This window comes from Thunnus maccoyii, chromosome 9 (genome assembly GCF_910596095.1).
Source record: "Thunnus maccoyii chromosome 9, fThuMac1.1, whole genome shotgun sequence".
NCBI lineage: Eukaryota > Metazoa > Chordata > Actinopteri > Scombriformes > Scombridae > Thunnus > Thunnus maccoyii.
The window spans coordinates 24,199,398-24,221,996 of NC_056541.1; the positions used below are offsets into that span (position 1 = coordinate 24,199,398).

The window sequence follows — 22,599 nt, forward strand, 5'->3', positions numbered from 1 at the left end:
AAGGCAGCGAGGGACCTGGTCCTGTCAGCGTGTCATAAGTCACTTAGTCACCGAATTGTTTAAGTGAATTGAAGTGGCATGGTCGAGAGCAGCATTCCAGAGATGCCTTTTGTCTTGCTGCATGTGTCCAGTGCAATCATCATCTCTCTCTGACAATATAAGTAGAGATACTAACTGGAAAAGATGCACCTTTTTTAAAAAAAAAAAAAAAATGTTAAAGTGATACGTATAATTGCTTTCAACCCATATTCTTTCAACAGACCTTTGACTGGAAGTCCGGGGAGATTTTCCCCATTTTGCATTTAAGCAATGAACAACCGGGATCCATCATGAAATCAAAGGCTTTAGGAGGACTGAACTGAATACTGATCTAAGGTCTGCAGTCCTGCTGGGCCACTGCAGAGACAAGATCCTCTTCAGAAATGGAATAAGGAACCGGTGCTTTTATTCCAGTTAAACTCTAATATGAACAGACTCAGATATATGTGAGAAAGAGAAATTACACAAGATAGTGTTTATTAGCGGCAGATTTACTAGAAAATATTTGTTACCAGACTAAATCCCAGTCATATTTGTCCGTGTTTGTGTCCGTATGTACGCTGGGCTGATTTTGTGTGCCCTCTCAATTTAGTTAATGACCACTGGGGATTTTCACTCCGCCAGCAGACGAGCGCAGTAACGTGACGCTGCTCTGCGCTGTATTATTCTAACCTAGAATATTACCGCCATTGACCTTTTCAGAGGCAATGACCAGACGTAAAGCACACGTTGTCTGTGATGAATGGCATAGTTTTTGGAGTGGTTGATTTTAAAGACATACGACACGGCCAGTCCCCTCTCGCGTCCGCTTCCTGTTGGCGTTGACAAACAAGGCTTGGATTTCTCAGCATGCCAGGCATTCTTTTCACCCTGTCTTTCCTGGAGTTTTGAAAGGCCTCTGAGCCTCCCACCCAGAATCGCCTAGCATAAAGACACACAAAGCTGCGGGGTTATTCAGTTTGTTCTAAGCTCTCTTCCCCATCGGCTGTTTGCCTAGTAATTCAATTCAGATGTGCAGGATCCAAAAACATGTTTGCTTGAATGAAATCCACCCCTCCACCCACATTGACCAAGGACTGTGCTTTTCTTAGCGCCGTTCCAAGTTGGACAGCCAAGCGAGGTACTGCCACCTCGGCCTTTTTAGTTTCAAAACCTCTTAAGAGACAGACATCTTTTCTCTGCACCGGCTCAGCAACTTTTCGCTGTGTTTTTTTTTCTCCTTTTAAACCTTCCTGTTACTATGCCCAATCACTCTAAGACCAGTTCTGGGTGTTTTTACTTGCTGGCTGTGCAGGTATGCACCACTGCAGACCTGTTTGCAACAAGCGCGTCTATGTAAAGAGCATGATTTCTGTCTGTCGATGCAGATACCATCTGGTTCCAGGTTGCTCTTTATCTGTCCTGTCACGTAGATGTTGTTTATATTTAAAACACGGCTCATGTTCTATGTGGTTTCCTTATTACACTCTGCTTGTGGATCATGAAACCGGGGCGTATGAAGCTGTCATGGGCTGGAGGAATATTACCTCTACACATAAAGTGAGTGAATGAAGGCATTGATACGTTAGTGCTTAGTTTTAAGCCATGATTGAGCCATTAGTCTAGCTTTTTAATTTTACATGCCCACTTTTTATACTCTCTGCCCCGTGGAGGGCTTAATTAATTTAAATTGATTTAAATAATCAGTCTGATTTCGATGGATTTAACTCAAAAATGAGGAAGAGAGGAATTTGCTTGATGAGGTAACCATCTCTATCCCCAACGGAGAGACTCTGGCAGGTAGGATACAGGTCAGAATAGTTTTGCATGTGTGTGCTCAATTTTTCTCCGCATTTTGTCGTGCTGCTGAACTGAAAGGCAGCCTAGAGTTGAAACTAGTGCCTTCGAACTTAGAAATATGTTTAGAGCACACGATTGGTGTATTCCAGAATATGAATTATTAATAGGCATCATTTCAAATTCTCACTGAACTGCTTCCCAAAATGTGTTGGCACCCAGGTCTAGAGGTCTCAAACAGCCCTCACAATATAGGGAAAATTCAGGCATATTGTACATGAAGTAGAACAACAAAGTACAACTCAAATATACATGACATGTGGGACCTGGGATTTCAACCCTGCAAGTCAACAATATTTCTGCCTTGAAGCTTTATCAAAGCCTTTTCTGTGTTGTGAGAAATTGTGTTTTTGGCGCATCACATGCATTGACCTTATATGCTCCAGGTCTGGAGAAACTAAAAAGGTCCAGAGGAAAGTGATCTTAATATAGCCATGTTTAACACCAGTAAATATTTTCCTCACTCCATCTGGCATTACCAGAATCAAAGCGTGCTTTAGACATGGGAGAAACCAATTTGCTAAAGATTTAAAAGGAGGAAAAGGTTGGACCTTCCTTAAAAAAAAAAAAAAAGTGGCAGAAAAAAAAGCATGGCTAAGATTTGGAACAATTCTAAGCAGCTTGAAGCAAGAGAGTGTACAAATGTCTCAATGCAAACCTTGTTCCCTAGCAGACCACGTTGGAGAGACGAGAGGTTGAGAAGGGGGTGGGGAGGGATATTGAAGAAAGGTTAGCCTGGAGGAACAAGACTCCTTTCTCCCCCCCACCCCTTGACCCTCCCATGTGACAAGTTGAGCCAACAAGTGCTCTATTCAGCCAGGCAGCCAGGGGAAATGACTGCGAGGCTGAGCGCTGCCTAATGAAAGTAGAGACGCTGTTTGTTATTATTGTCTTCATCATCCTCGTTGTAGTCGCAATACCGGTCAGATCTCGTCGACGATCTGCACTTTTTTTCCGATGTTTTGTTGAAATAGCTGAAACAACCGTCTGAGTGTTTCAAGTAAAAGCAAGTTTCATCTCTGGACATTGTGTTCCTCACAACCTACGTTCTGTATGTTAGGTTATTCTGAAGTGTTTTTGTAACATTAGGGGTCATATGCAGCACAATGTGTGTCTGTTTCCCATACTCCCATCAACTGGCTGCTGTCAGACTGAGTGGGAGATGGTGTCTCCAGTTGTTTATGGGTATGTAGTTTACCTTAGCCTGATTGTGTTTGTTTGTGGGCTGCTGGTGTGACTTTTGGACTTGGTGGCACTGTTGTTTTTCTTGTTGGACTGAACAAACAGTTCTCTCCTCAACTAAATGGCCGTAATGGTCTTGGCATGTGTCTGCGAGGCTTTTTAGTGTTCCTTGGTGCCGGTCCAGATTGCATCACAAGGCACACGCACAGACTGTGATGTTTACCATGGAGGGCATTCACACATGATGGCCTATTTACTCCAGTGCATGTCTTTTGAACAATGACAAACAGAAGTCCTGTACAGTGTATGGTACGGAATAGTGATATGTTTGTTTCTTCTCCAAGTGTAGTAGCTCCGATGTGTTACACTATGTGTGTTTTGGATGTTTTCTGACAGATGCTTGCTGCTCAGTGGTTGCCTCCCGCTCATAAACTCTATTTGTCTCTTCTTTTCTCTTCTTTTTTTTTCTGTATCAACAGTCCAATAAAGTCCCAGTGGTGCAGCATGCCCACCACGTCCACCCACTGACGCCACTCATCACCTACAGCAATGAACATTTCTCCCCCGGCACGCCGCCATCGCACCTCTCCCCGGAGATCCTCGACCCAAAGACAGGTAAAGTGTCTAATGGAAGGACATTCATTCACTTAATTGCACACTGTGTGTTTTAAAGTGATAAATCTGTCTCAGACACTTGAACACCCCCTGTAGATTTGAAAGGTGGCAGTGCAAAATTATAATTACATATTTCACTGAGCTCTAAGGCGAGTACCACTACACTCAAACACCAGACTCACCACAGCCAGTTCATCTTACCAATGAAGGAGACAGGCACAAACCAACACAGACACTCCTGCGACTGAGCTTAACAGGGTCATATGTGACGTTTGAGAAGGAAACAGATATGTTTAGACACATTTTTATTAAAAACGGTCACTATTGTAATCCAGATTTAATTCAAGCTGACCACCACTCTGCTCTGTGAAGGATGACACCACAAACCCGCACACTGCTCCAGCTCAAATTTAACACAGATTTGAGTGTAGATTATCAAGAGTATGGTGAACACGATGGAAGATATTTTACAGATTTGCAGATTAGATTTCCCCTTTATGAAAATACCATGTCACCTCCGCAGGTACAGGTATGCACTGCATTTTAAAAAGCTTGTTTCTCCTGTTATCTGTGGCGCCTGCAGGTATTCCTCGGACACCTCACCCATCGGAGCTCTCTCCATACTACCCCCTGTCTCCTGGTGCTGTCGGTTCAATCGCTCACCCTCTCGGCTGGCTGATGCCACAGTAAGTTACTTTCCAGTCCAAACGGATAGATATGCTAATGTTATGTTATTGGTGCAGTAAATCCAAATTTTACAGTGTTTCTCCTGCGAAAATTAATTTTCAGATGCTCAAATGTGCTGTGCAGCAATCTTTAATCATTGGTATTTTTTTTTTAAGACAACCTTTGTGATTGTAGTCGTTGGGATGTGACAGTTAAAACACTTGTTGTTAGTTAATTAACTTTGTTGACCAATGTCTTGTGTTGAGATGAAGTTTAGCAAGGCACAGCTTCACTTTTGATTCATGTCAAGAAGCATAAAGACAAGCATGAAAACTTGTTGAAAGCAATATCTAGTTTTTATGCTCCTCTGTCTAAATGCAGGTGCACCATATCGGCGCAATAATAAATTAAAACATTTCAGTTTACCGGGAGGAATTTATGAACATTTATGGGTTTTGCTACGGGTCTTGTAATCAATTGCAACGGTGCTGTTCCACAAGCAGGGGATTTGAGTTGATGAGTAGAGGATTAGTGCTGGTGGGTTAGCTGTCAGCTGTGTTTGATCCACCTCACACTGGAGCTTTCCTCTCACTCAGTCTCCCTCTGTCTCTCAGGCAGGGCCAGCCCATGTACTCCATCCCTCCGGGGGGATTTCGTCACCCCTATCCAGCGCTAGCAATGAATGCATCCATGTCCAGGTGAGTGGATCATGTTCAGCAACACCCCCACCATCCCAAAGGGAGAAATTTAATATCTGCTGCTTCTATGACATTCTGTAATCACATTTCTCTTGCTTTCTTTGCCAGTGTTTTATACACTGGGTGAAATAAAGGGCAGGTGTGTAGGTTTAAAGCTCAGCTGTTCACATTGTTTAGAAATAGCATACATTTTATTTTGAATGGAGGATGTTTGATATCTCTCAGTCACAAAAATACGGGTTATAAAGCAAAATTGAATAACATACTTTCCACTTCTGACAAAACATAATCACATCACAGACAGCCAGTGTTGTCAGGAATACAAACGGATGTGAGGTCTAACAAGTTCAGCTTCTTAAATAGACTGAACGTGTTATTGGCATTCAGCGCTCCTCTCCTGTCTTTTCTCTCGCAGCTAAACTTCTGTGGTCATGTCAATGTTCTTAGCCACTATACAACACACACACACACACACATACACGCACACACACACACACCACGGAGATGAAAGGGCTGAGAATCGATTAGGACAAATCAAAGCTCATCTGAACCTACACGTCCCATCAGACTAAACTCTCTGACCCTCTGTCAAAATTGGAAAGATTTGTAGTGAGCCTTCTGGTGTTAGTAAGAAATGAAATATTCAAAAGGGTCTCTGTGATCAATAGCATGTGTGGCTGCAGCCAAAGATGGACTCACAACAATCAGAACATATCTCACACATTCCTAAATGAAACAGGAATTCCCAAATTTGTACACATTATTGAATGCAACAGATGTATTGCATGCCAAATATTGCACCAATCCACACAATTTTCAGATTAAATATATTGAATACATTTTTTATTCATCAGACTCAGTAAGACAACACAAACTTGTGATTATGAAATATCAGTTCTGAATTAAGAATAAAATGTCATGGCAACACTACAGGTAACATAAATATGACTTTATTACATTAATGTTACTCGGAGCATTATTTTTGTATATTTGAAGCTTAACTACTAATATCACTCGGAGCAAAACTGATTCATTAGGGACTAAGTGGGATGTTTACAGATACAGTTGGTATGGATTTATTACCATGGGAATGATATGGTTCATCCTTGTTTACACAGTATGAATTATTAAGTGTTTCAAAGACAAACTGAAAATGAAGCAAAATAACACTAAAATATCTCATTACACTGCATGTCTTAAATCTTTATATTCAGTCAGATAGTGAATATTACCTGGACTCCAATTCTGTATTGTTTCACAGTGAGAAGAAGTTAAAACAGTCTCTGTATATAAGTTAATTAATACTGGGTTGGTTCATACTGTGTGTATTATAAGGTACAGCTGGTGACTCTGGACTCAAGCGAGTACAAGGCCATATTGTGTATTGTCTTGCAAAATACTTAAAAAGACTTAAAATAGAGGAATTTTCCAATTTAACATTAACTGGAGTGTGTGATAGTGGGGCATGGAGCTTAATTTCCCCCTTTGTCCGTTACAATGCTCCATTGTATTAACAATTGGAAATTGAGAGAGACACTTTGTAAAGGTGTTCTGTGTGGACGGCTGTCAGAACACTCTCCATGGTCTGGAACGTGGTAAGAAAAGTGGTTTCAGGTGTCATGGCCATGCTGTCACCATGGTAACAACACACTCCACTTTTCTCTAGCCATTGCTGAATAAAGGGGCTTTTGAAAAACTCTTTATTTGAACAAAAAGCAAGCATGTAACTCATTGTGTGTATGAGTTTAGTGTAGACAAGACACAGCAAGCACAGTGAATTTCACACGAAGGGTAAAGCAGGGCAGTTGTGCAGCAAGTTCGCTGAATTTTGTTTAACAGAGGTTCACTATTAAATGTAACTGTTGCCTCCTTTTGCCTTCAGCTTGGTGTCCAGCCGTTTCTCCCCTCACATGGTGACTCCACCGCCGCACAGCCTCCACCAGACTGGCATTCCCCATCCTGCCATCGTCTCCCCGGCCATCAAGCAGGAGCCCAGCAGTGATAACATCAGCCCCTCAATGCATGCGTAAGAACAATTAAAATAGTCATGTTTTAGTATCAAATCCCCCTTTTCTTTGTTGCACAATGTTTACCCTTGTTTGCCTTAACTTACCGGTACCGCCACACCATTCACGGTTTATTAACGGCAACTTTTCAATGTTTCGGATTAGCAGGAAATCACCCGTTCCCAAGAAAGAAGAGGACAAGAAGCCTCACATCAAGAAGCCTCTGAATGCTTTCATGCTGTATATGAAGGAGATGAGAGCCAAAGTAGTGGCAGAGTGCACTCTGAAAGAGAGCGCCGCCATTAACCAGATCCTTGGAAGACGGGTAAGTAGCACAGAGAGAGACATACGCATGCAAGTTTATTACTATATATGTGTTTACTAATCCTTTGATATCTGTTCTGTCTTTGTTCACAGTGGCATTCCCTGTCGAGAGAGGAACAAGCCAAATACTATGAGCTGGCCAGAAAAGAGAGGCAACTCCACTCCCAGCTCTATCCAGGATGGTCAGCACGAGATAACTATGTGAGTAGGACATCGTCATGATCAGAACGTCACCTTTCCATGAAAATAATCGTTCTTTCTCACTATATGACTGTAGCAGTTACTTGCGGTCACAACACTGTTGTTTCTAGAAACTTGCGTTGCTGCGGTGGTTTACTTTCACTATGAAAATCAGTGGGTATTTTTTACATCGCATTGTTAATCTGTGCAGGGAAAGCGGAAAAAGAGGAAGAGAGAGAATAAACCAGACTCAAAGCCAGAAGGTAAGGGGGCCTTTTGTTTCTGACCACTTTTATTTGTTTTTTTTCTTCACAAAGCGGAGTAAGACAAAAACTGCAGAAACTAACCTGGATCTTCACAAGTGCAACCTGGGACACTTTTATTATATTTTTTATTATTTTATTTATTTACCCACTTTTTGGCATGCAATCTTTCCTTCACTAACACTTAAGCACTAACTTCTTTCCCCGTTCTATACTTCGACAAGCAGCTTATGAGGTTCAGTGCTAGTAAAGGCAGGTATGTCTGCTGTTGTGCAGTGAACTGTTTTTTTGGGGGTTTTTTTTACATCATGCATGCATACCATTTGAATATATTTAACATCTCGTTTCACTCTCCGTTTTTAGATGTTCTCTATTTCTATGTTGATGCACATGTCATGTTTCAAAACTTTCATTGCTATCATCTTCACTGTTTTAATAATCACTCTTTCACTTCTGTCACCAACGTAGAGGGACTTGTACCAGATTTTGAAGTCAGCCACAAGATCCATAATTCAGCTTCTTTGCTTTGCCTTTGTTTCCCCCAGACTTCTCGATAAGAAGCAAGAAGCAGTGTGTGCAGTACCTGCCCTCGGAGAAGATGTGCGACAGCCCCGCGTCGTCCCACGGCAGCATGCTGGACTCGCCGGCCACTCCCTCTGCAGCTCTGGCCTCCCCGGCTGCTCCTGCCGCCACTCACTCCGAGCAGGCCCAGCCGCTATCGCTCACCACCAAACCGGAGGGACGCATGCACCACCACTTCTCCATACCTGGGAAGGCATCTGGATCCACATCCTCCTCCTCCTCCTCCTCCTCCTCTTCCTCCTCCCAACCTCCCATCTCCATCCCTATTGGTACTTCAGGTAGCCAGTCGACCACACCCATCCTCACCCGGCCAATCCCCTTCACCTCTCTGCACCCCTCCATGCTCTCTCCCCCTTCCCCTTTCCATCAGGCAGCCCTTCACTCCCATCATGCTTTGTTCCAGTCACAGCCCCTCTCCTTGGTTACCAAACCAACTGAATGAATCCACAAAGGCAATTTTCTCCCATTTATTGTGCTGTATATTGCTTTTCTTTAAAATAGGTATTAGAACAACTTTTTTTCTAAATAATGAAAAGGAAGAAATATTATTGGTCAATATTTGACTGTCTCCTTTTCTACATCTCTCAATGAAATGTATTTTTTGTAAAGTTTACTGCAGAACTGGTTTCTTTTTTTGATGCATTTATTCAATGAACCTCTTGTATAAAAGAACCAATGTACATAAAGTTTCTTTATAAAAACAAAAAGGAACAAAAACACATTTTCTTTTTAGCCAAAACCTGATTAATGTTAGTATTAAGTTTTAAGTCCTAGTACTGGCCAATAATTGCAGCCCCCTTTTCAATTCACGAGTGTGTGCCCCTTCTTTGACATGTTAAATAAACATTTGAAATTGTTTCTTAAAAGAAATGTCTCTTTCCTGTCTTTTCACATGACCGTGTTTTTTTTCATTTAATAAGAAGAGGTTTTGTTAACAAGGTAATGTGGTTTGAATTAATATTCTCATAATAGTGACCACAGTGCATAACAAGTTGATAACTGCTTTTTTAGGTATTCAGAGTGTAGCTTTAACGAGCAGTAACATTTTATTACAGCCACACTGAAATTGAATAAAAGTCCATAACACACCTGTCATTTTTTTTAGCCTTCTGTTATGCTCCAGTTCTAAAAGTCTAATCTTCATAAAAATCTGCTGATGGTGGCAAGGAGTTTAATGTTTAATAAATCAGAATTAGGCTAACCACACTGGAAAAATGAGAGCTTGAACCAGGGTAACAATATTTCAAGCCCAAAATAAATACAAATAAAAAAATAATAGACATCTGCTCCTTCTCGGAATATTGCGTCCCATAACAATGACAAAAAAGCAGGTCAGCCCCATCCCAGCACACCGAACCCTGCTCGGGTTCCCTGTTCCTCTTGCACTTTTACTGCATCTTTATTCACCCTTTGGCACACTGCTTAGGCTTTAATTAACTCAGAGGTAATGGGATGGAGCCCCAGGGACCTCATTAGGCATTTCAATTAGTGAAAAATACACAAGGTAGGTTACAGTTTTTGGTGGCTTTGGAGATGAGGAGTAGTGCCAGGGATGGACCAATTATGTCAGAACAGGGGGACTGGCCTGGAAGAGCGCACTGACGTCCCCCCACCGCCTGACTTGGAGACTAAACCAAGATTTTACCAAGAGGGAGATCTATAAAGCTGTTACTCTTCAACAATATTTGAGCTGATTGGGCCATTAAATATATACATTTCACTGATAAAAATGACATTCCATATAATAGACAGCATCATCAGGCACACTGGATCAACAGAGTGATATCTGTGATAGTTGATTTTAAGCCCAGATGTCACAATGCCCAGTTAGTTTTGGAGAGAATATTATTAATTGCCCATTTACTGTCTATTATTTGTGACAGAATCAAAGGAATCAAAGGTCTCAAGACAGAATTACATTTTCAAGACAGGCTTCTAAAACTGCAAGCAGGTGAACTGTTGATGCGTTTCTGTTTGGTCCCCTTGATGAGGGACCAAACTGTCAGTCTTCCCCACTCAGTTTTAAGCAATCATTAGCCATAATAAGACTTTGCTTGTTTGCCGTTCTATCTTACATCATTCCAGGCACAAACCACCAGTCTCTTGTGCCACGGCTGCCTACTCTGAGCCACTTCACCAATCCGTCAGTGAAATTACAGGTAATGAGTTGTCAAAACAGCCAGCAAATGTGTCTCCTCAAGGCCATACATCTAGTGCAATGTTCAATTCTCCTAAGACAGTGCCCTTATTATGAAACTCAATCCCCAAGAGATAAGAATGACTTGAAATGTGCTGGTTATTTCAGGTTTTTCTCCTGGTAAATATACTTATTTTTTCACTCACATGAGTGTTGTTTTGAATAGAATCGCACAAAACCTATTAAAACACAATTATTACAACAATATCTCTCAGATGAAATGCATTAAATAGCACATGAGTGAGTATGATTTTAAAACATAGGCTTTTTGTTCTTTTTAAACAAAATATGTATTTGAAATGCAATAAAAGGTGTGTCATCTTAAAGTTGCCATGCTCTACTGTAAATGTAATACGCCACTGTTTATCTCTAATAATGTATCTAGTTGCTGCTTCACTCAACATCTGCCATGTAAGCACGAGGTCAGATTTAATACATGTTAATTTTGCTCATTAAATTCTTCCTATCTCTTGCCAAGGTTCTTTTTTGGGCATTCCTTTGATCTTGAATTTATTCCAGGTTAACCCTTTGATATATCGCATGGGTATTGTTGCACCTAGAACGGTTTTGTATGTGGCTATTTGAGAAGTCCCCAAAAATCTATAATTTTACCACTATGCATTGTGCAGTGCTTTAAAAAAAAACAACCTGCACTAAAACACACCCGTCAGCATCATCCAGTCTAAATTCACACAACAAAAACGGCAGACACTGGTGGGTTCATATCATCGTGTTCAAACACCACATAAGATGAATCAGAAAAGACCGATCCTATATCTTCCATTGACTTGTGACCTTATATTCTTATTAATAACAGGATGCAGCATTTGCTTCACACACAGTTTCCTAAAGAGATATTAATTGATTGTTTCTGTAACATTCACTGAGCTTAGCAAGACTCAGCTGGTGCCTTTCTGAAGATAGTTATGGCTGGCTGTGAGCTTAAGAACCTCCTTAATGTATTATTCATACCCATTTGACCTTAAAGATGGAAATGCAAATGGGTGTCAAGAATGAGAGGGATCATCGGACTTTTCAAATGTCAAATAGCCTGCCACAATTAAGACATATTCATTACAAGAACCCACAGGTCCCCCACACCCAGCTGAGATGTAAAACACCTCCAATTAACATTTTGATGATTATCTCATCTCTCAAGCTACTGCACACCTTTAATTGTAATTCCTGTAATATTTTTATATAGTATTCATGGGGCTCAGCAGTTAAGTTTAGCGACTTAGTGATAATTATTTAACTATTTACTATTTGTTATAAAGGAGATATTTTGGATGGTAAGATGCCATTAAGGTTTAATTTAAGTTAATATATATATTGGGTTGATACTCTTTATCCCCCCAGTCACACACACACACACACACATACACACGTACCCAGGCACGCACGCACACACACACACACACACACATGCACACACACACACGCACACACAAAAACACAAAGTAATCTGTTGTCATGATGTGCTTTTATCAGTTTTTTTTAATGTGCTGTATATCAATACTGCCATCTGCTGTTAAATATTGACACAACTATACCTCATGTGGAGTAAATTATGTCAGCACCTAGTCTAAGGGTGGCAGTAGTAACACAAATGTTTCCTTTACTCCTCCTGTGGCAGTTCATTAGTAAAAAAATATCTGCTGTGCTGCCAGTAGCCAGACAGTTTGATCTTACAAGAGAGATCAGATACTTAGCTTTAAGGACTGCTCATTATGTCAGTGTTTGAATTCAAATACAAACACATCAAAAACAGATAAAGTGGTCAGTGGCTGATAGCATGCTGATTATTTAACACAATCTCTCAGCAGTTCCTGACTGGATGCTCACCATGTTCTTTTCTGTGATTTCTGTCATTTTGGGCCTTCTCTTCATTGCACAATTACCAGTCTGGGGGAACATCTCAAGTCCCTTATTTGGGCTGCGTTTCATCAGGAGCTCCACTTCCCCTCATTCACTTACCCTCAACCCTTGGTATGACGTAACAGCATACTTCAATACTTCACATGGAGGCCACTTGAAGAGCAGAGGGAGAGTGGGCAGGGGAGGAGCGGGCGATGTAAATGGAATGCACTTGTCCTTGTGGACAGTAGTCTCAACCTAATGAGGAGCTCTCTCTCTTCTTCTGACCCTTAAATACCATAATAACATAAATAAACGCTCAGCTATTGCATGGCCTAACATTACTATATTGTAAAAATGGTGTGCATAACAGCATAATTCAATGTGAAATTTTGCAAAGACTCTAAAAAGATTTATGATATAATGCGGTTTTTGTTATGAACTGCAGACGTCATAAAAACCAAACAGCACATCTTTGTATGGTAATGAAAACTGAACCGAAATGTTAAACAAATATACTGGGCAAATTCTTTCCAAAAATAACAATATAAGGACAGAAAACATCTGTTTTAAATACTGTAAATCAGCAGCTCGTTGACGTCACATACTAAATGACGAGAAACCGCAATGCACAGTGGGTAATATGCAGCGCTGAGTTACCATCGTTGATCTCTCGCCCTCTCAGCCTTCACAAGGTCGAGCTCACCAAGTTCACTTCAGTTTTTCAGAGAACTGGAATGACGAGAACATTTTGAACCACTAATGAAACTTTCCTTGATCCTTGCTTGAACCGGAAGTCATTCCGGTCCGCCATCTTGCAGGCCGTCCCAAAAGCTCTTATTTCTGCCCTGAGGGGCGAGGAGGTATCTCTGAGGAGCTATGAACGAGGATTACAGCAGCCTTCTGATGTCTTTTACCGACCGACATGCCCTCTTATTGGATATCAGTTATTGATTGGCCCCTGCAGCTGATCAGACTGCTCTGATACATCACAACATCACTGAGTGGAGACAGATTACAGATAATCTCAAATGTATCACTTCCAAATTTTATATTTTATTTCTTTTCTGATTCACCGTCTAGTTAAAAACTGTGTTGATTGTCGGTCTGTTCAACAAAAGAACTGTAAACAACTTTCTTCATCTATTAGAAAGATTTTCTTTTCGTGATCTGTTATTTCCTCCATTAACTTTTATTATGGATCAAATCAAAGTCAGGGAGAGTCTGTCTGTCAGCAAGAAACACATTATAAACACATTTATATTTTACATTTCCATTCAGTCACATGTGAGGCTGAAATTCCTGAGCGATATGAGTTACATAATTTCCATTTTCCCTGAAACATTTAGCCTAATAAATAATTTCCAGTGTTCAAAAGACACTCTGGTCATATTCTGGGTTATTAAAGAGTGAATTCACAATCAGAATGTCAATAAATACAGACGCAAATGATGAATAAATAATATGAACGCATTCTGCCAGAGAAATGGTTAACGTGTCTGTTGGACAGGTAACAGGCTGCAGAGAGAAAACAGTCTTGCTCTGGCAGTGATAACTGTGTGTCTATATTAGTATAAGCACGGTGCACATGTGTGCAGACACAAACTCCATCAGAAGTCGCTCCAGCTGTTAAAGCCGACTGACAGCTGACCCAGCTGTGATCAGCTGCCGTCGTCATCTAAAAAACGGACGTCGCTTCACGTGACGTTTCAGAGGATCCTCGGTGGGAGGGACTAGGACGCAAGGAAAGGACACAAGTGAGGGAAAGGTGGATGCATATTTAAGGGACTTGGGGTGTCAGATATTCTACTGATCAACGTTCTTGGAGATATTTACATCACGTTCAGGTATCCATCTGATTAAGCAAACTAATCTAGACATGGTCCAAATGGAAAGTATAGTCCAGATGAGATAGATTACTGCAGAAGTTGATCTTTGCTTTGCTGCAGTGTTGCTTCCCTTCAATTAGAAAATCATATAAGTGCCATATAGATTATTGGGGAGATTTCCATAATGGCTACTTCTGTACCTTGAAGATTTGTATACCAGCATTAATCTCCTCCCATTCAAATTCACACAGACTCCATTGCCTCTCTACATTATAAAATTATTTAAATTAAATAATTTAAATGGTGTTGTTATACATTGTAATAAAGCTAAGCATAAAGGGGAAATATTTCATCTGAAATATCTCAAATCTGATTGAATACATTAAGTATGTATAAGTATTCACAGGTCAGTTGATTGCAATAGGAGCATAAACCTATATACAGAGATATACAGACACACATATATACAGCTTGAATATTTTATTAGCAGTATTTGCTAGTATGTGATGCAGCTATTGCAACACTAAATGTCATCTTCAATTGAAATCAGTTAAAAATCTATGTTTTAATTCAGCCAACACAATATGAAGTTTCCTTTCTATATGGAAGATGTCAGTTTTTCTAGTTAGTAGGCCCATTAACACACAAACAGTGTTTACCTACTTATTCCATTATTCTTAGTGAAATACCACGTCTAGGGAAAAGAAAAAGGTGACAGATAGTCAAGCAAGCGAACAGGCATCCTGTATGAATGTATGCAAAGGAAGGAGATAGTTTGGAGTACCAATATGGTAACTATTGAGAGCAAAATTTGATGAAAAGGCCATGAAGAAGCTGCATTTGTTGCCCTGGCAGATAAAAGATAACCCGGGTTTTCTACGGCAACACGTCTCTGTTATGTTAGACATCATCCAGCAGGTGTCAGCAGTGAGTTTGTCACACATCGCCTCCGCCGCAGTGTGAAAGAAGAAGAGGCTGCTGTGTACACGGAAGCAGGAACAGGACTTGTCACTTGAAAACTGTCGAGCTACATTTGTCAACGCGGATTTCGGCGTGAGCACAAAGAGGAGACGAGTTAAACATATTTGTTTGTGTCTTTTTTTTTTACTGGCGTTGACACCATGAGGACGGTTTCCCTGCTTTTCACATTATTTCTGTGTTGCTGCTGGGTCAGAGGTGAGAGGAGTTATATCTGTTTCGTTTTGTTATTTATGCCTCATTCAGACTGACGCTGTTCATTGTCAGAGACATTGTTTGACTCATCAGTAATCCTTATTAGCTAATTAAGACAGTCAGACAGTTACAGGCCTGGTACACAGTAACTCTTTCTTTAAGGGCACTGCTAAGATTGCTAACTTTCGATATTAATTTCTGCCTTTATGTCTCGTTACACTAATAAAATCATACATTAACCTTTCACAGGATGGTTCTCGTAATACGTAAAATAATTAACCTGCAGGTTACTCATTAACCGAGAGAAGGGGAATCACAGAAGTCGGTTCCGGTTTAGTCAGTGCTGGGCTGAATGAAAATTAGATTACATTTGATATTATAGAAGTTCAATTAAAACAATTGAAATATAGTCTGTGTCCTTGCTGTTTAAACAGCACACAATAATTAAATGGACTATGAGTTCGTGTATACAAATGTTTTGGGGGGCAAAACAACCACAAAAAAAGCAAGTTTTGTCTGTAAACAAGGTGAGTGTAGCAATTTGTTTTAGTATTATTTTCTTTCATAAGACCACATACAAAAAAAAAACCCCTAAGAATGCTAAAAAAAAAAAAAAAAATTGTGTGGGTGGGTGTGTGGGGATCATCGACAATTTTAGTGACTGGTATGTAATGGAAAGGGAAATTGAGTTTTGAAATACCAATTTATATTGTTAAATGGCAATTTGAAAATGAAAAAGGAAATTTGAAATCCTGAACTGGAAAACAGAAGAGCTTAAATAGAAATGCTGATTAAAATGCAAAAGCTTTATAGCATATGAAAGAAAAGTGGAAAGGGAACATGAATTATTCAGATATAAAGTTTGTAATTTTTCCTCAAGTGTACCAATACAGTGTTTACCAATACATGTAGATTCAAAGGGAAGAAGATGTGAAGTTAGGGAATAAGCCTATTATATCGTTATATACTATTTGTCTATCCTCTTTTTATTATCTTCTGTACCCCTCCAGTGCTGTTAAGTACTAGTATATGGCCATTTTGAAATAAATCACAGCATTCACTACCAAATCTTCCCCCCACAATTTATTGCTCAGTAATGGCGATACTGCAATGATAAAACAGGTAACTGGTAGTTAAAAACCACCTTCTGGATAAATCTATCCCCCCCAGCATTATGATTAGCTCTACTGTCCTATATCCACAGAAACAAGGCTACATGAAATTAGAGAAGCAATATGTCAAAATTATGGAAACAAACCACAAATCACAATATATTTTATTTATTATATTCTTGCTCAGCCTGTATTTCATGTCACATTTCACTTGTCATATTTCCAAGTCTTTCTCCAATGTGCAAAGGCTGCTTCCTTGGCTTTAATGTTATGGCCTCCATGTTATATGCTATAAAAATCATAACGTCAAATCATCTTGGCTAATTTAATCAGGCAGGGTATGCTGACAAGGAGGAGACAGCTACTAACAAGATAGGACAGAACAAACAAGTATTGGAAACTATGAATAAAACCTTTGCTGTGGAAAGTTTAAAGGAAAAGCAATTGGGACGAGGGAGTAAAGGTCAAAAGAACATGTTACATGTCAGAAAAAATGATCTTTTCATAATTCTCAAAGGTAGTTTTCATGGCATTATATTAAGAGCAGTTATTTTGACCACACACTGTGTTTTGTTGGGAAAACTAAACAATTTCTGCTTTTCTTCTTTACAGGGGCTCCTATAGAAAATATCCAGAACTCAGCTTCAACAGATATTCAGACAGGCAATCCAGATCATAAAAGTAAGAATGGAGATCCATCACTGGTATCCAGTCCAGTCCAGAAGGCAGACAAGGAAGATGGAGAGAAGCATAAATCACCTGATAGTAATAAAAAGACGCCTGAACCAGTAGATCTAAATAATGCACAGGACAATACTGGCAAAGACAAAGCACAACAAGGAGACATTAAGAAAAAGCAAGCAGTGACATCTGAAAAAGCAAAATCTGTAGAAGCAACAGACGCCAAGAATACGGTGCAGGGTGATAAGCAAAATCCCACTGTCACAGATCATTATAAAACAAATGTGAAAACCATTGAGAAGCCCACAAAAGAAACTCCTGGAGGTAAAGGTGTAAAGAAATTTACAGGGTCTACAGACGGTGCAGAGGAGAAACCAAAAGGAGAAGAAGCCCAGGGGGAAAAACACGGAGACGGAGCCCAGGAGGAAAAAACAGGAGACAAAGCCAAGGAGGAAAAACCAGGAGACAAAGCCCAGGGGGAAAAACCAGGAGACAAAGCCCAGGGGGAAAAACCAGGAGACAAAGCCCAGGAGGAAAAACCAGGAGACAAAGCCCAGGAGGAAAAACCAGGAGACAAAGCACAAGAGGAAAAACCCGGAGACAAAGCCCAGGAGGAAAAACCAGGAGACAAAGCCCAGGAGGAAAAACCAGGAGACAAAGCCCAGGAGGAAAAACCAGGAGACAAAGCCCAGGAGGAAAAACCAGGAGACAAAGCCCAGGAGGAAAAACCAGGAGACAAAGCCCAGGAGGAAGAAGCAGAAGACGATGCCCAGGAGGAAGAAGCAGAAGACGATGACCAGGACGAAGAGCCAGAAGACAAAGCCCAGGAGCAAAAACCAGGAGACAATGCCCAGGTGGACAAACCAGAGGAAGCCAGGGAAAGAGAAACAGGAGGGAAAAGTCATTATGGTCCATCTGGTATGAAAGATGAGACAGAAAGCAGTCATTTCTTTGCCTACCTTGTCTCTACAGCAGTGTTGGTGGCAGTGCTCTACATCACTTACCACAACAAACGCAAGGTACTAGGCCGTTGAAACTTTTGTTCTTACTCAGACCTCTCTGAAGCACGCCTCCTGTGTTTCCACTGACCCAGTTGTATCTGTGTCAACTGTTTGTCACGTCAATTCCTGTTACAACAATTGACATGAAACCCAGAAATGACTGAACCAGATCTGTTTCCGACCTTTTTTTTTTTTAAGATTCTGTCAGGTCTATACTATATGCAAAGGAATAATTGGGCCATAATTTTGTTTAATTTGGTGTATATTTGCTGAACAGTTTAACAGTTATTAGGATCAGAACAAAACATCATAAAAATATGTATGTTGTGCACTTCAGGAAAAATTTTCATCGTCTGGTTGCTCATGGCAATGCCGAAAGAATGAAATTTGCCTGCAAGTGAATATTTGGCACATGTTGTAAGCTTGTGAACTGCAGATACATTTTCTAACCCAAACAGGCACATGAAAGGAATTTTAAAGGAATACTTTTTGACATTTTGGGACATATGCTTTTTTTGTTTTGTTGCTGAAAGTAAAATGAGAAGATCGATACCATGAGATAGATGGAGAGTGGTATCAATCTTATCGAACTCTTGGCAAGAAAACAAATAAGCGTATTTGGCAAAATGTCAAATTATACATTAGGATGATAGAAAACTTAAATTGTTGCATTTTGACTTAACTGTTCAGTACTGTCTGTAGTGCTAGAAAGATTAATTGTCGACTATGTCTCTTAGTTCTAGCATGTGTGTTTCCTTTTATATATGTTTGTTTTGTAGGTCCGGCTTCATACACCAGGCTAAGTTATATTTTCTTTTTTTTTTCTAGATAATTGCCTTTGTTTTGGAGGGAAAGAAATCAAGATCCACACGTCGACCAAAATCCACAGAATACCAGAAGCTGGAACAGCATGTAAGTTGTTCATATGAAGGAATATATTTTTTTCCTCCTTTTTATGAAAAAAATGGCATCATTAAGTTATCTGAATTTTTCTTCCAGATGTGATCTCACGTCATTCTATTGAAGCCATTGCCTCGAGCAGCTGAATACTCACTGTGGGTGGTGTTGGAAGAAGGCGAGTGGATATCGGCATTTGACATTTTATTGGTGTACTCTGCACTGATTTCACCTTGTGCTGAATGGACGTTGTTCTATTTTGTACCTTTCTGAGATGCTTATTGCATGACTATGCAGATGACACTGTTGCCTTATTGAAGGAATTAGTGAAATGCAGTGAAGGTAAAATAAGCATGCTGTTTTTGCACTTGTGTCGTTATTCCACCTTTTAAGGCAATCTTGTAATTTGACCTGACTGAGGTCCCCTGACTCAGGATATTCAGTAGCGGATGAAAATATTAGCTGTTTGGATTCCAGCCTTGTTTGTACAGTACAGTAGTTATTGCACTGTGTACCCAAATAAGCCATCTGAATCTTTGTAAAATATTGATTGTTTAGAAATTCTTTGAAGATGTTTTAAATGTCTAATAGATAAAAATCTGCAATTGTTTTACATGTATCAAGATTCACAGTGGGATTTCCGCTTGTGTTCACAACAGTATGTTGTTGGCCAGATGAATGTAATAGCAACTTTTATTTTCCTAATGAGATGCTAGCACAGTGCTCACCCACTAGAGCTTAAAACAATAGTTTGACATGAATTGGAAATACACTTTTTTTTTTTTTTTTTTTTTTTTTTACAATTATTTGCTTTCTTGCTGAGAATTAGAGATTGATACCATAACTTCTCTTATATGTGTCCAGTAAATATAACATTTACAGCAGCCAGTTAGCTTAGCTTAGCCTAAAGACTGAAAACACTTAGCTTGACTCACTGTGAAGTTAACAATTCCACCTGCTCGCACCTCTAAAGCTCACTAACAAGTTGTATGTCTTGTTCAATCTGTACAAAGACTGAAGTGTAAAAAAAGACCCGTTGCAGTTTTTACAGGGACTTATAGCTGAGCTATTTTCTGGCCAGGAGCATTTATGCTATGCTAAGCAAATCTGCTGCTGCCTTATACCTTCATATGAACAGATATGAAAGTGATATCCATGGAATTGAACAAGTGTATTTTTCCCAAAATGTCTTGACTGTTCCTTTGAAAAACAACTAAATGATTATGATGATGTTTTATCTGCTGTCAGGGTGTTGGGTTCACATGTAAATGCTGTAATATTATTTCATGGAAATATGTGTGGTGGGACTGGCGTTGTTGAAATGTTGGATTATCTGTAACCTATCAGTCTGGTTACTGTCTGATTACCCAAGACGTCTGTGGCCAGTTAGTCTTTTGGGAACACCTTTAACGTCTACCACTTGTTGCTTTGTGTCCAAACTGTAGTTTTGCCAGAGGAAATTGGCCACCCGTTGCATTGTTTTGACAGTTGGGTAATCGAGAAAATGTATGGATGTGGGAATAGGTTGACCACTAATGAATTAAATCTTTCCTCTAGAGTAGATGTGCGTGTATGTTCAGGGACGACAGACGTGTGCCAAATTGCGAATTATTTTTTACTGTGATTCAGTGTTTTGAATTCTTGTATTGTGCCTGTTTCCTAAATTATCACTGTATTTCTAAGGGGCAGTGGTCATAATTTATGGAAAGCTCTTTCTGTAAAGAAGGAAAATATATTTCAGTTGTTTCTTGGGGTTGTCAAAATCCATAGTATGTCCAAATAAATAGTTTATTATAAAATCTGCAAAGAAAAGCCATCATTTTGGCCATCTGGCTGAAATTAGCATGTTCAAGATGTTTAATGACCACATTGCTACATCTTTAGTATGAAGGCATTTATTTAAGTTGTTAGGAATGGCTGTCAATAAACACATCCTGCTGTCTGTGTGAATCAATTAAGATGAATATTAATATTAAAATAAATGTTTTTTTTTTGTACTTTCTAGCCTTAAATGAGTTGGATTTCTTCATTGCACCATATACATTATCAACCTTTATGCTTTTTTCATGACTAAATAGCATTTTGTGGTTATTGCCACTAAGTAAGCGACATACAGTACATGAAATCATATTATTGTCCATTGCTCCAAGTCCCCCCCCACGAAGCAGTGTTGAGGGTCATAGTGGCGTCATATTTCTGGTCTCCTCTTCATAAATGTCTGGTATGTCTCCCATGGAGGAGGAGACCATCCGGACAGATGTGCACCCACGACGCTCCATCTCATATTGGATTAGCTGCTTCCAGAAGCCATTATTCGGCCTCACCATGGGTCGACAGGTCTTCACCCACCTGTGGGCCTCCAGGAGAGTAACACCGCGGTGCTTCATCAGATAGGCCATGCACAGGGCGGCGGAGCGGCTCACACCGGCGTTACAGTGCACCAGAGTGCGGCCACCGCGCTCGGCAATCAGCTGTATTGTATCTGCCACACCGTCAAAGTGTTCGCAGAGAGGAGACACCAGGGAGTCAGAGACAGGGATGTGGACGTACTCCTCCACCCCTGGAGGAGCAGGGCTGCTGTTCCTGGTTTCAGTAACGTTAATGATGCAGGTTATCTTGTTGCGAGTCACCTGGGATGCATCGCCGGCTGCTCTGCCATTACTGAGATAAAGATGATCCGTGACTCGACACAGGCCAGAGAGACCTGCAGGAGTTGACTGATGCATCAACAGCGTACTTTTGAAGCGAAAAGGTGAGCTAGTCAATCAACGATGGTGCTGTAAACAAGTTTAGCCACCGCGGGAAACTAAATTTGTTTCCTAGGATGGTAAAGGCATGACCCGTCCTACTCTGCCTCTGATTGGATATTACTCGTTGCCTTCGTTGGTTGGATTGGTTTGGTTAATGCACGAGGAATGAGATTGGTTAAGATTAGGTTAAGGAAATGAAGTTTAGCCAATCAGAGGCAGAGTAGGGCGGGTCAAGCCTTCGCCATCCTACGAAAAAAAATATTTCCCGCGCGACAGGATACTGCCAGCTGTACGGCCAAATTTGTGTAAGCTCGCACGCTGTCGCCCCCAGTTGGATGGAGTTTTCATGAACAGACAGACAGAGATTTTCTGTTTTTAATTTATTTTTTACTAAAACAAAACGCACCAGAAAAAAACTAAACAAAACAAACAAACAAAAAAAGAAAACCCCAAACTAAAACAAAACAAAATAAAACAAAACAAAACAAAACCAACAGAAATGCTGGATTCTTGTATAATAACGCTACTCTGCATACTCATATTTTTATTATTATATTGCATAGTTATGACCTCCAGGTGTTCATGTAATTTTTGGTGATTTCTTATTTTGTATGAAGGACTTTGCAAAGTTGATTTTGAGTTGCTTTAGTAATACATAAATGTATAATAATAGTAATAATTAAAAAAAGAAAAGCATATATAATCCAAATA

General features: G+C 40.1%; 3 protein-coding genes across 4 annotated transcripts in view; 2 read left to right on the top strand and 1 right to left on the bottom strand.

Moving 5' to 3' along the window:
- Positions 1-9,276, top strand: part of tcf7l1b (transcription factor 7 like 1b) — a 32,624-nt gene extending 23,348 nt beyond the window's left edge. Inside the window, exons 5-12 of one of the 2 annotated variants that reach the window (XM_042422282.1) lie at positions 3,537-3,672; positions 4,256-4,358; positions 4,953-5,036; positions 6,919-7,062; positions 7,208-7,367; positions 7,460-7,567; positions 7,758-7,809; positions 8,355-9,276. In XM_042422282.1, the coding sequence (XP_042278216.1) occupies positions 3,537-3,672; positions 4,256-4,358; positions 4,953-5,036; positions 6,919-7,062; positions 7,208-7,367; positions 7,460-7,567; positions 7,758-7,809; positions 8,355-8,833 (1,266 nt within the window). In that variant the 3' untranslated portion in view covers positions 8,834-9,276. The remainder of the gene's footprint in view (positions 1-3,536; positions 3,673-4,255; positions 4,359-4,952; positions 5,037-6,918; positions 7,063-7,207; positions 7,368-7,459; positions 7,568-7,757; positions 7,810-8,354) is intronic. The other variant, XM_042422283.1, reaches the window with a different exon arrangement.
- A 2,664-nt stretch (positions 9,277-11,940) lies between these two features.
- zgc:153044 (uncharacterized protein LOC751678 homolog) lies at positions 11,941-21,987 on the bottom strand. Its single transcript, XM_042422308.1, has 2 exons — positions 21,301-21,987; positions 11,941-11,968 (listed from the first exon to the last, which is right to left on the bottom strand). Exon 1 carries the CDS (start codon positions 21,862-21,864, stop codon positions 21,316-21,318), a length of 549 nt encoding a protein of 182 aa, XP_042278242.1. The 5' UTR covers positions 21,865-21,987; the 3' UTR covers positions 11,941-11,968; positions 21,301-21,315.
- On the top strand, positions 15,233-21,135 carry tgoln2 (trans-golgi network protein 2). The gene is made up of 4 exons (XM_042422307.1): positions 15,233-15,450; positions 17,172-18,259; positions 19,070-19,153; positions 19,241-21,135. Exons 1-4 carry the CDS (start codon positions 15,396-15,398, stop codon positions 19,244-19,246), a joined length of 1,233 nt encoding a protein of 410 aa, XP_042278241.1. The 5' UTR covers positions 15,233-15,395; the 3' UTR covers positions 19,247-21,135.
- Positions 21,988-22,599: the final 612 nt, after the last annotated feature.

Coding starts and splice junctions, on each gene's coding strand:
- zgc:153044 (XM_042422308.1), bottom strand. CDS start 21,864: ATGCATCAGTCAACTCCTGCAGGTCTCTCTGGCCTGTGTCGAGTCACG.
- tgoln2 (XM_042422307.1), top strand. CDS start 15,396: ATGAGGACGGTTTCCCTGCTTTTCACATTATTTCTGTGTTGCTGCTGG. Junction 15,451..17,171: donor GTGTTGCTGCTGGGTCAGAG/GTGAGAGGAGTT, acceptor TCTTCTTTACAG/GGGCTCCTATAGAAAATATC. Junction 18,260..19,069: donor CTTACCACAACAAACGCAAG/GTACTAGGCCGT, acceptor TTTTTTTTCTAG/ATAATTGCCTTTGTTTTGGA.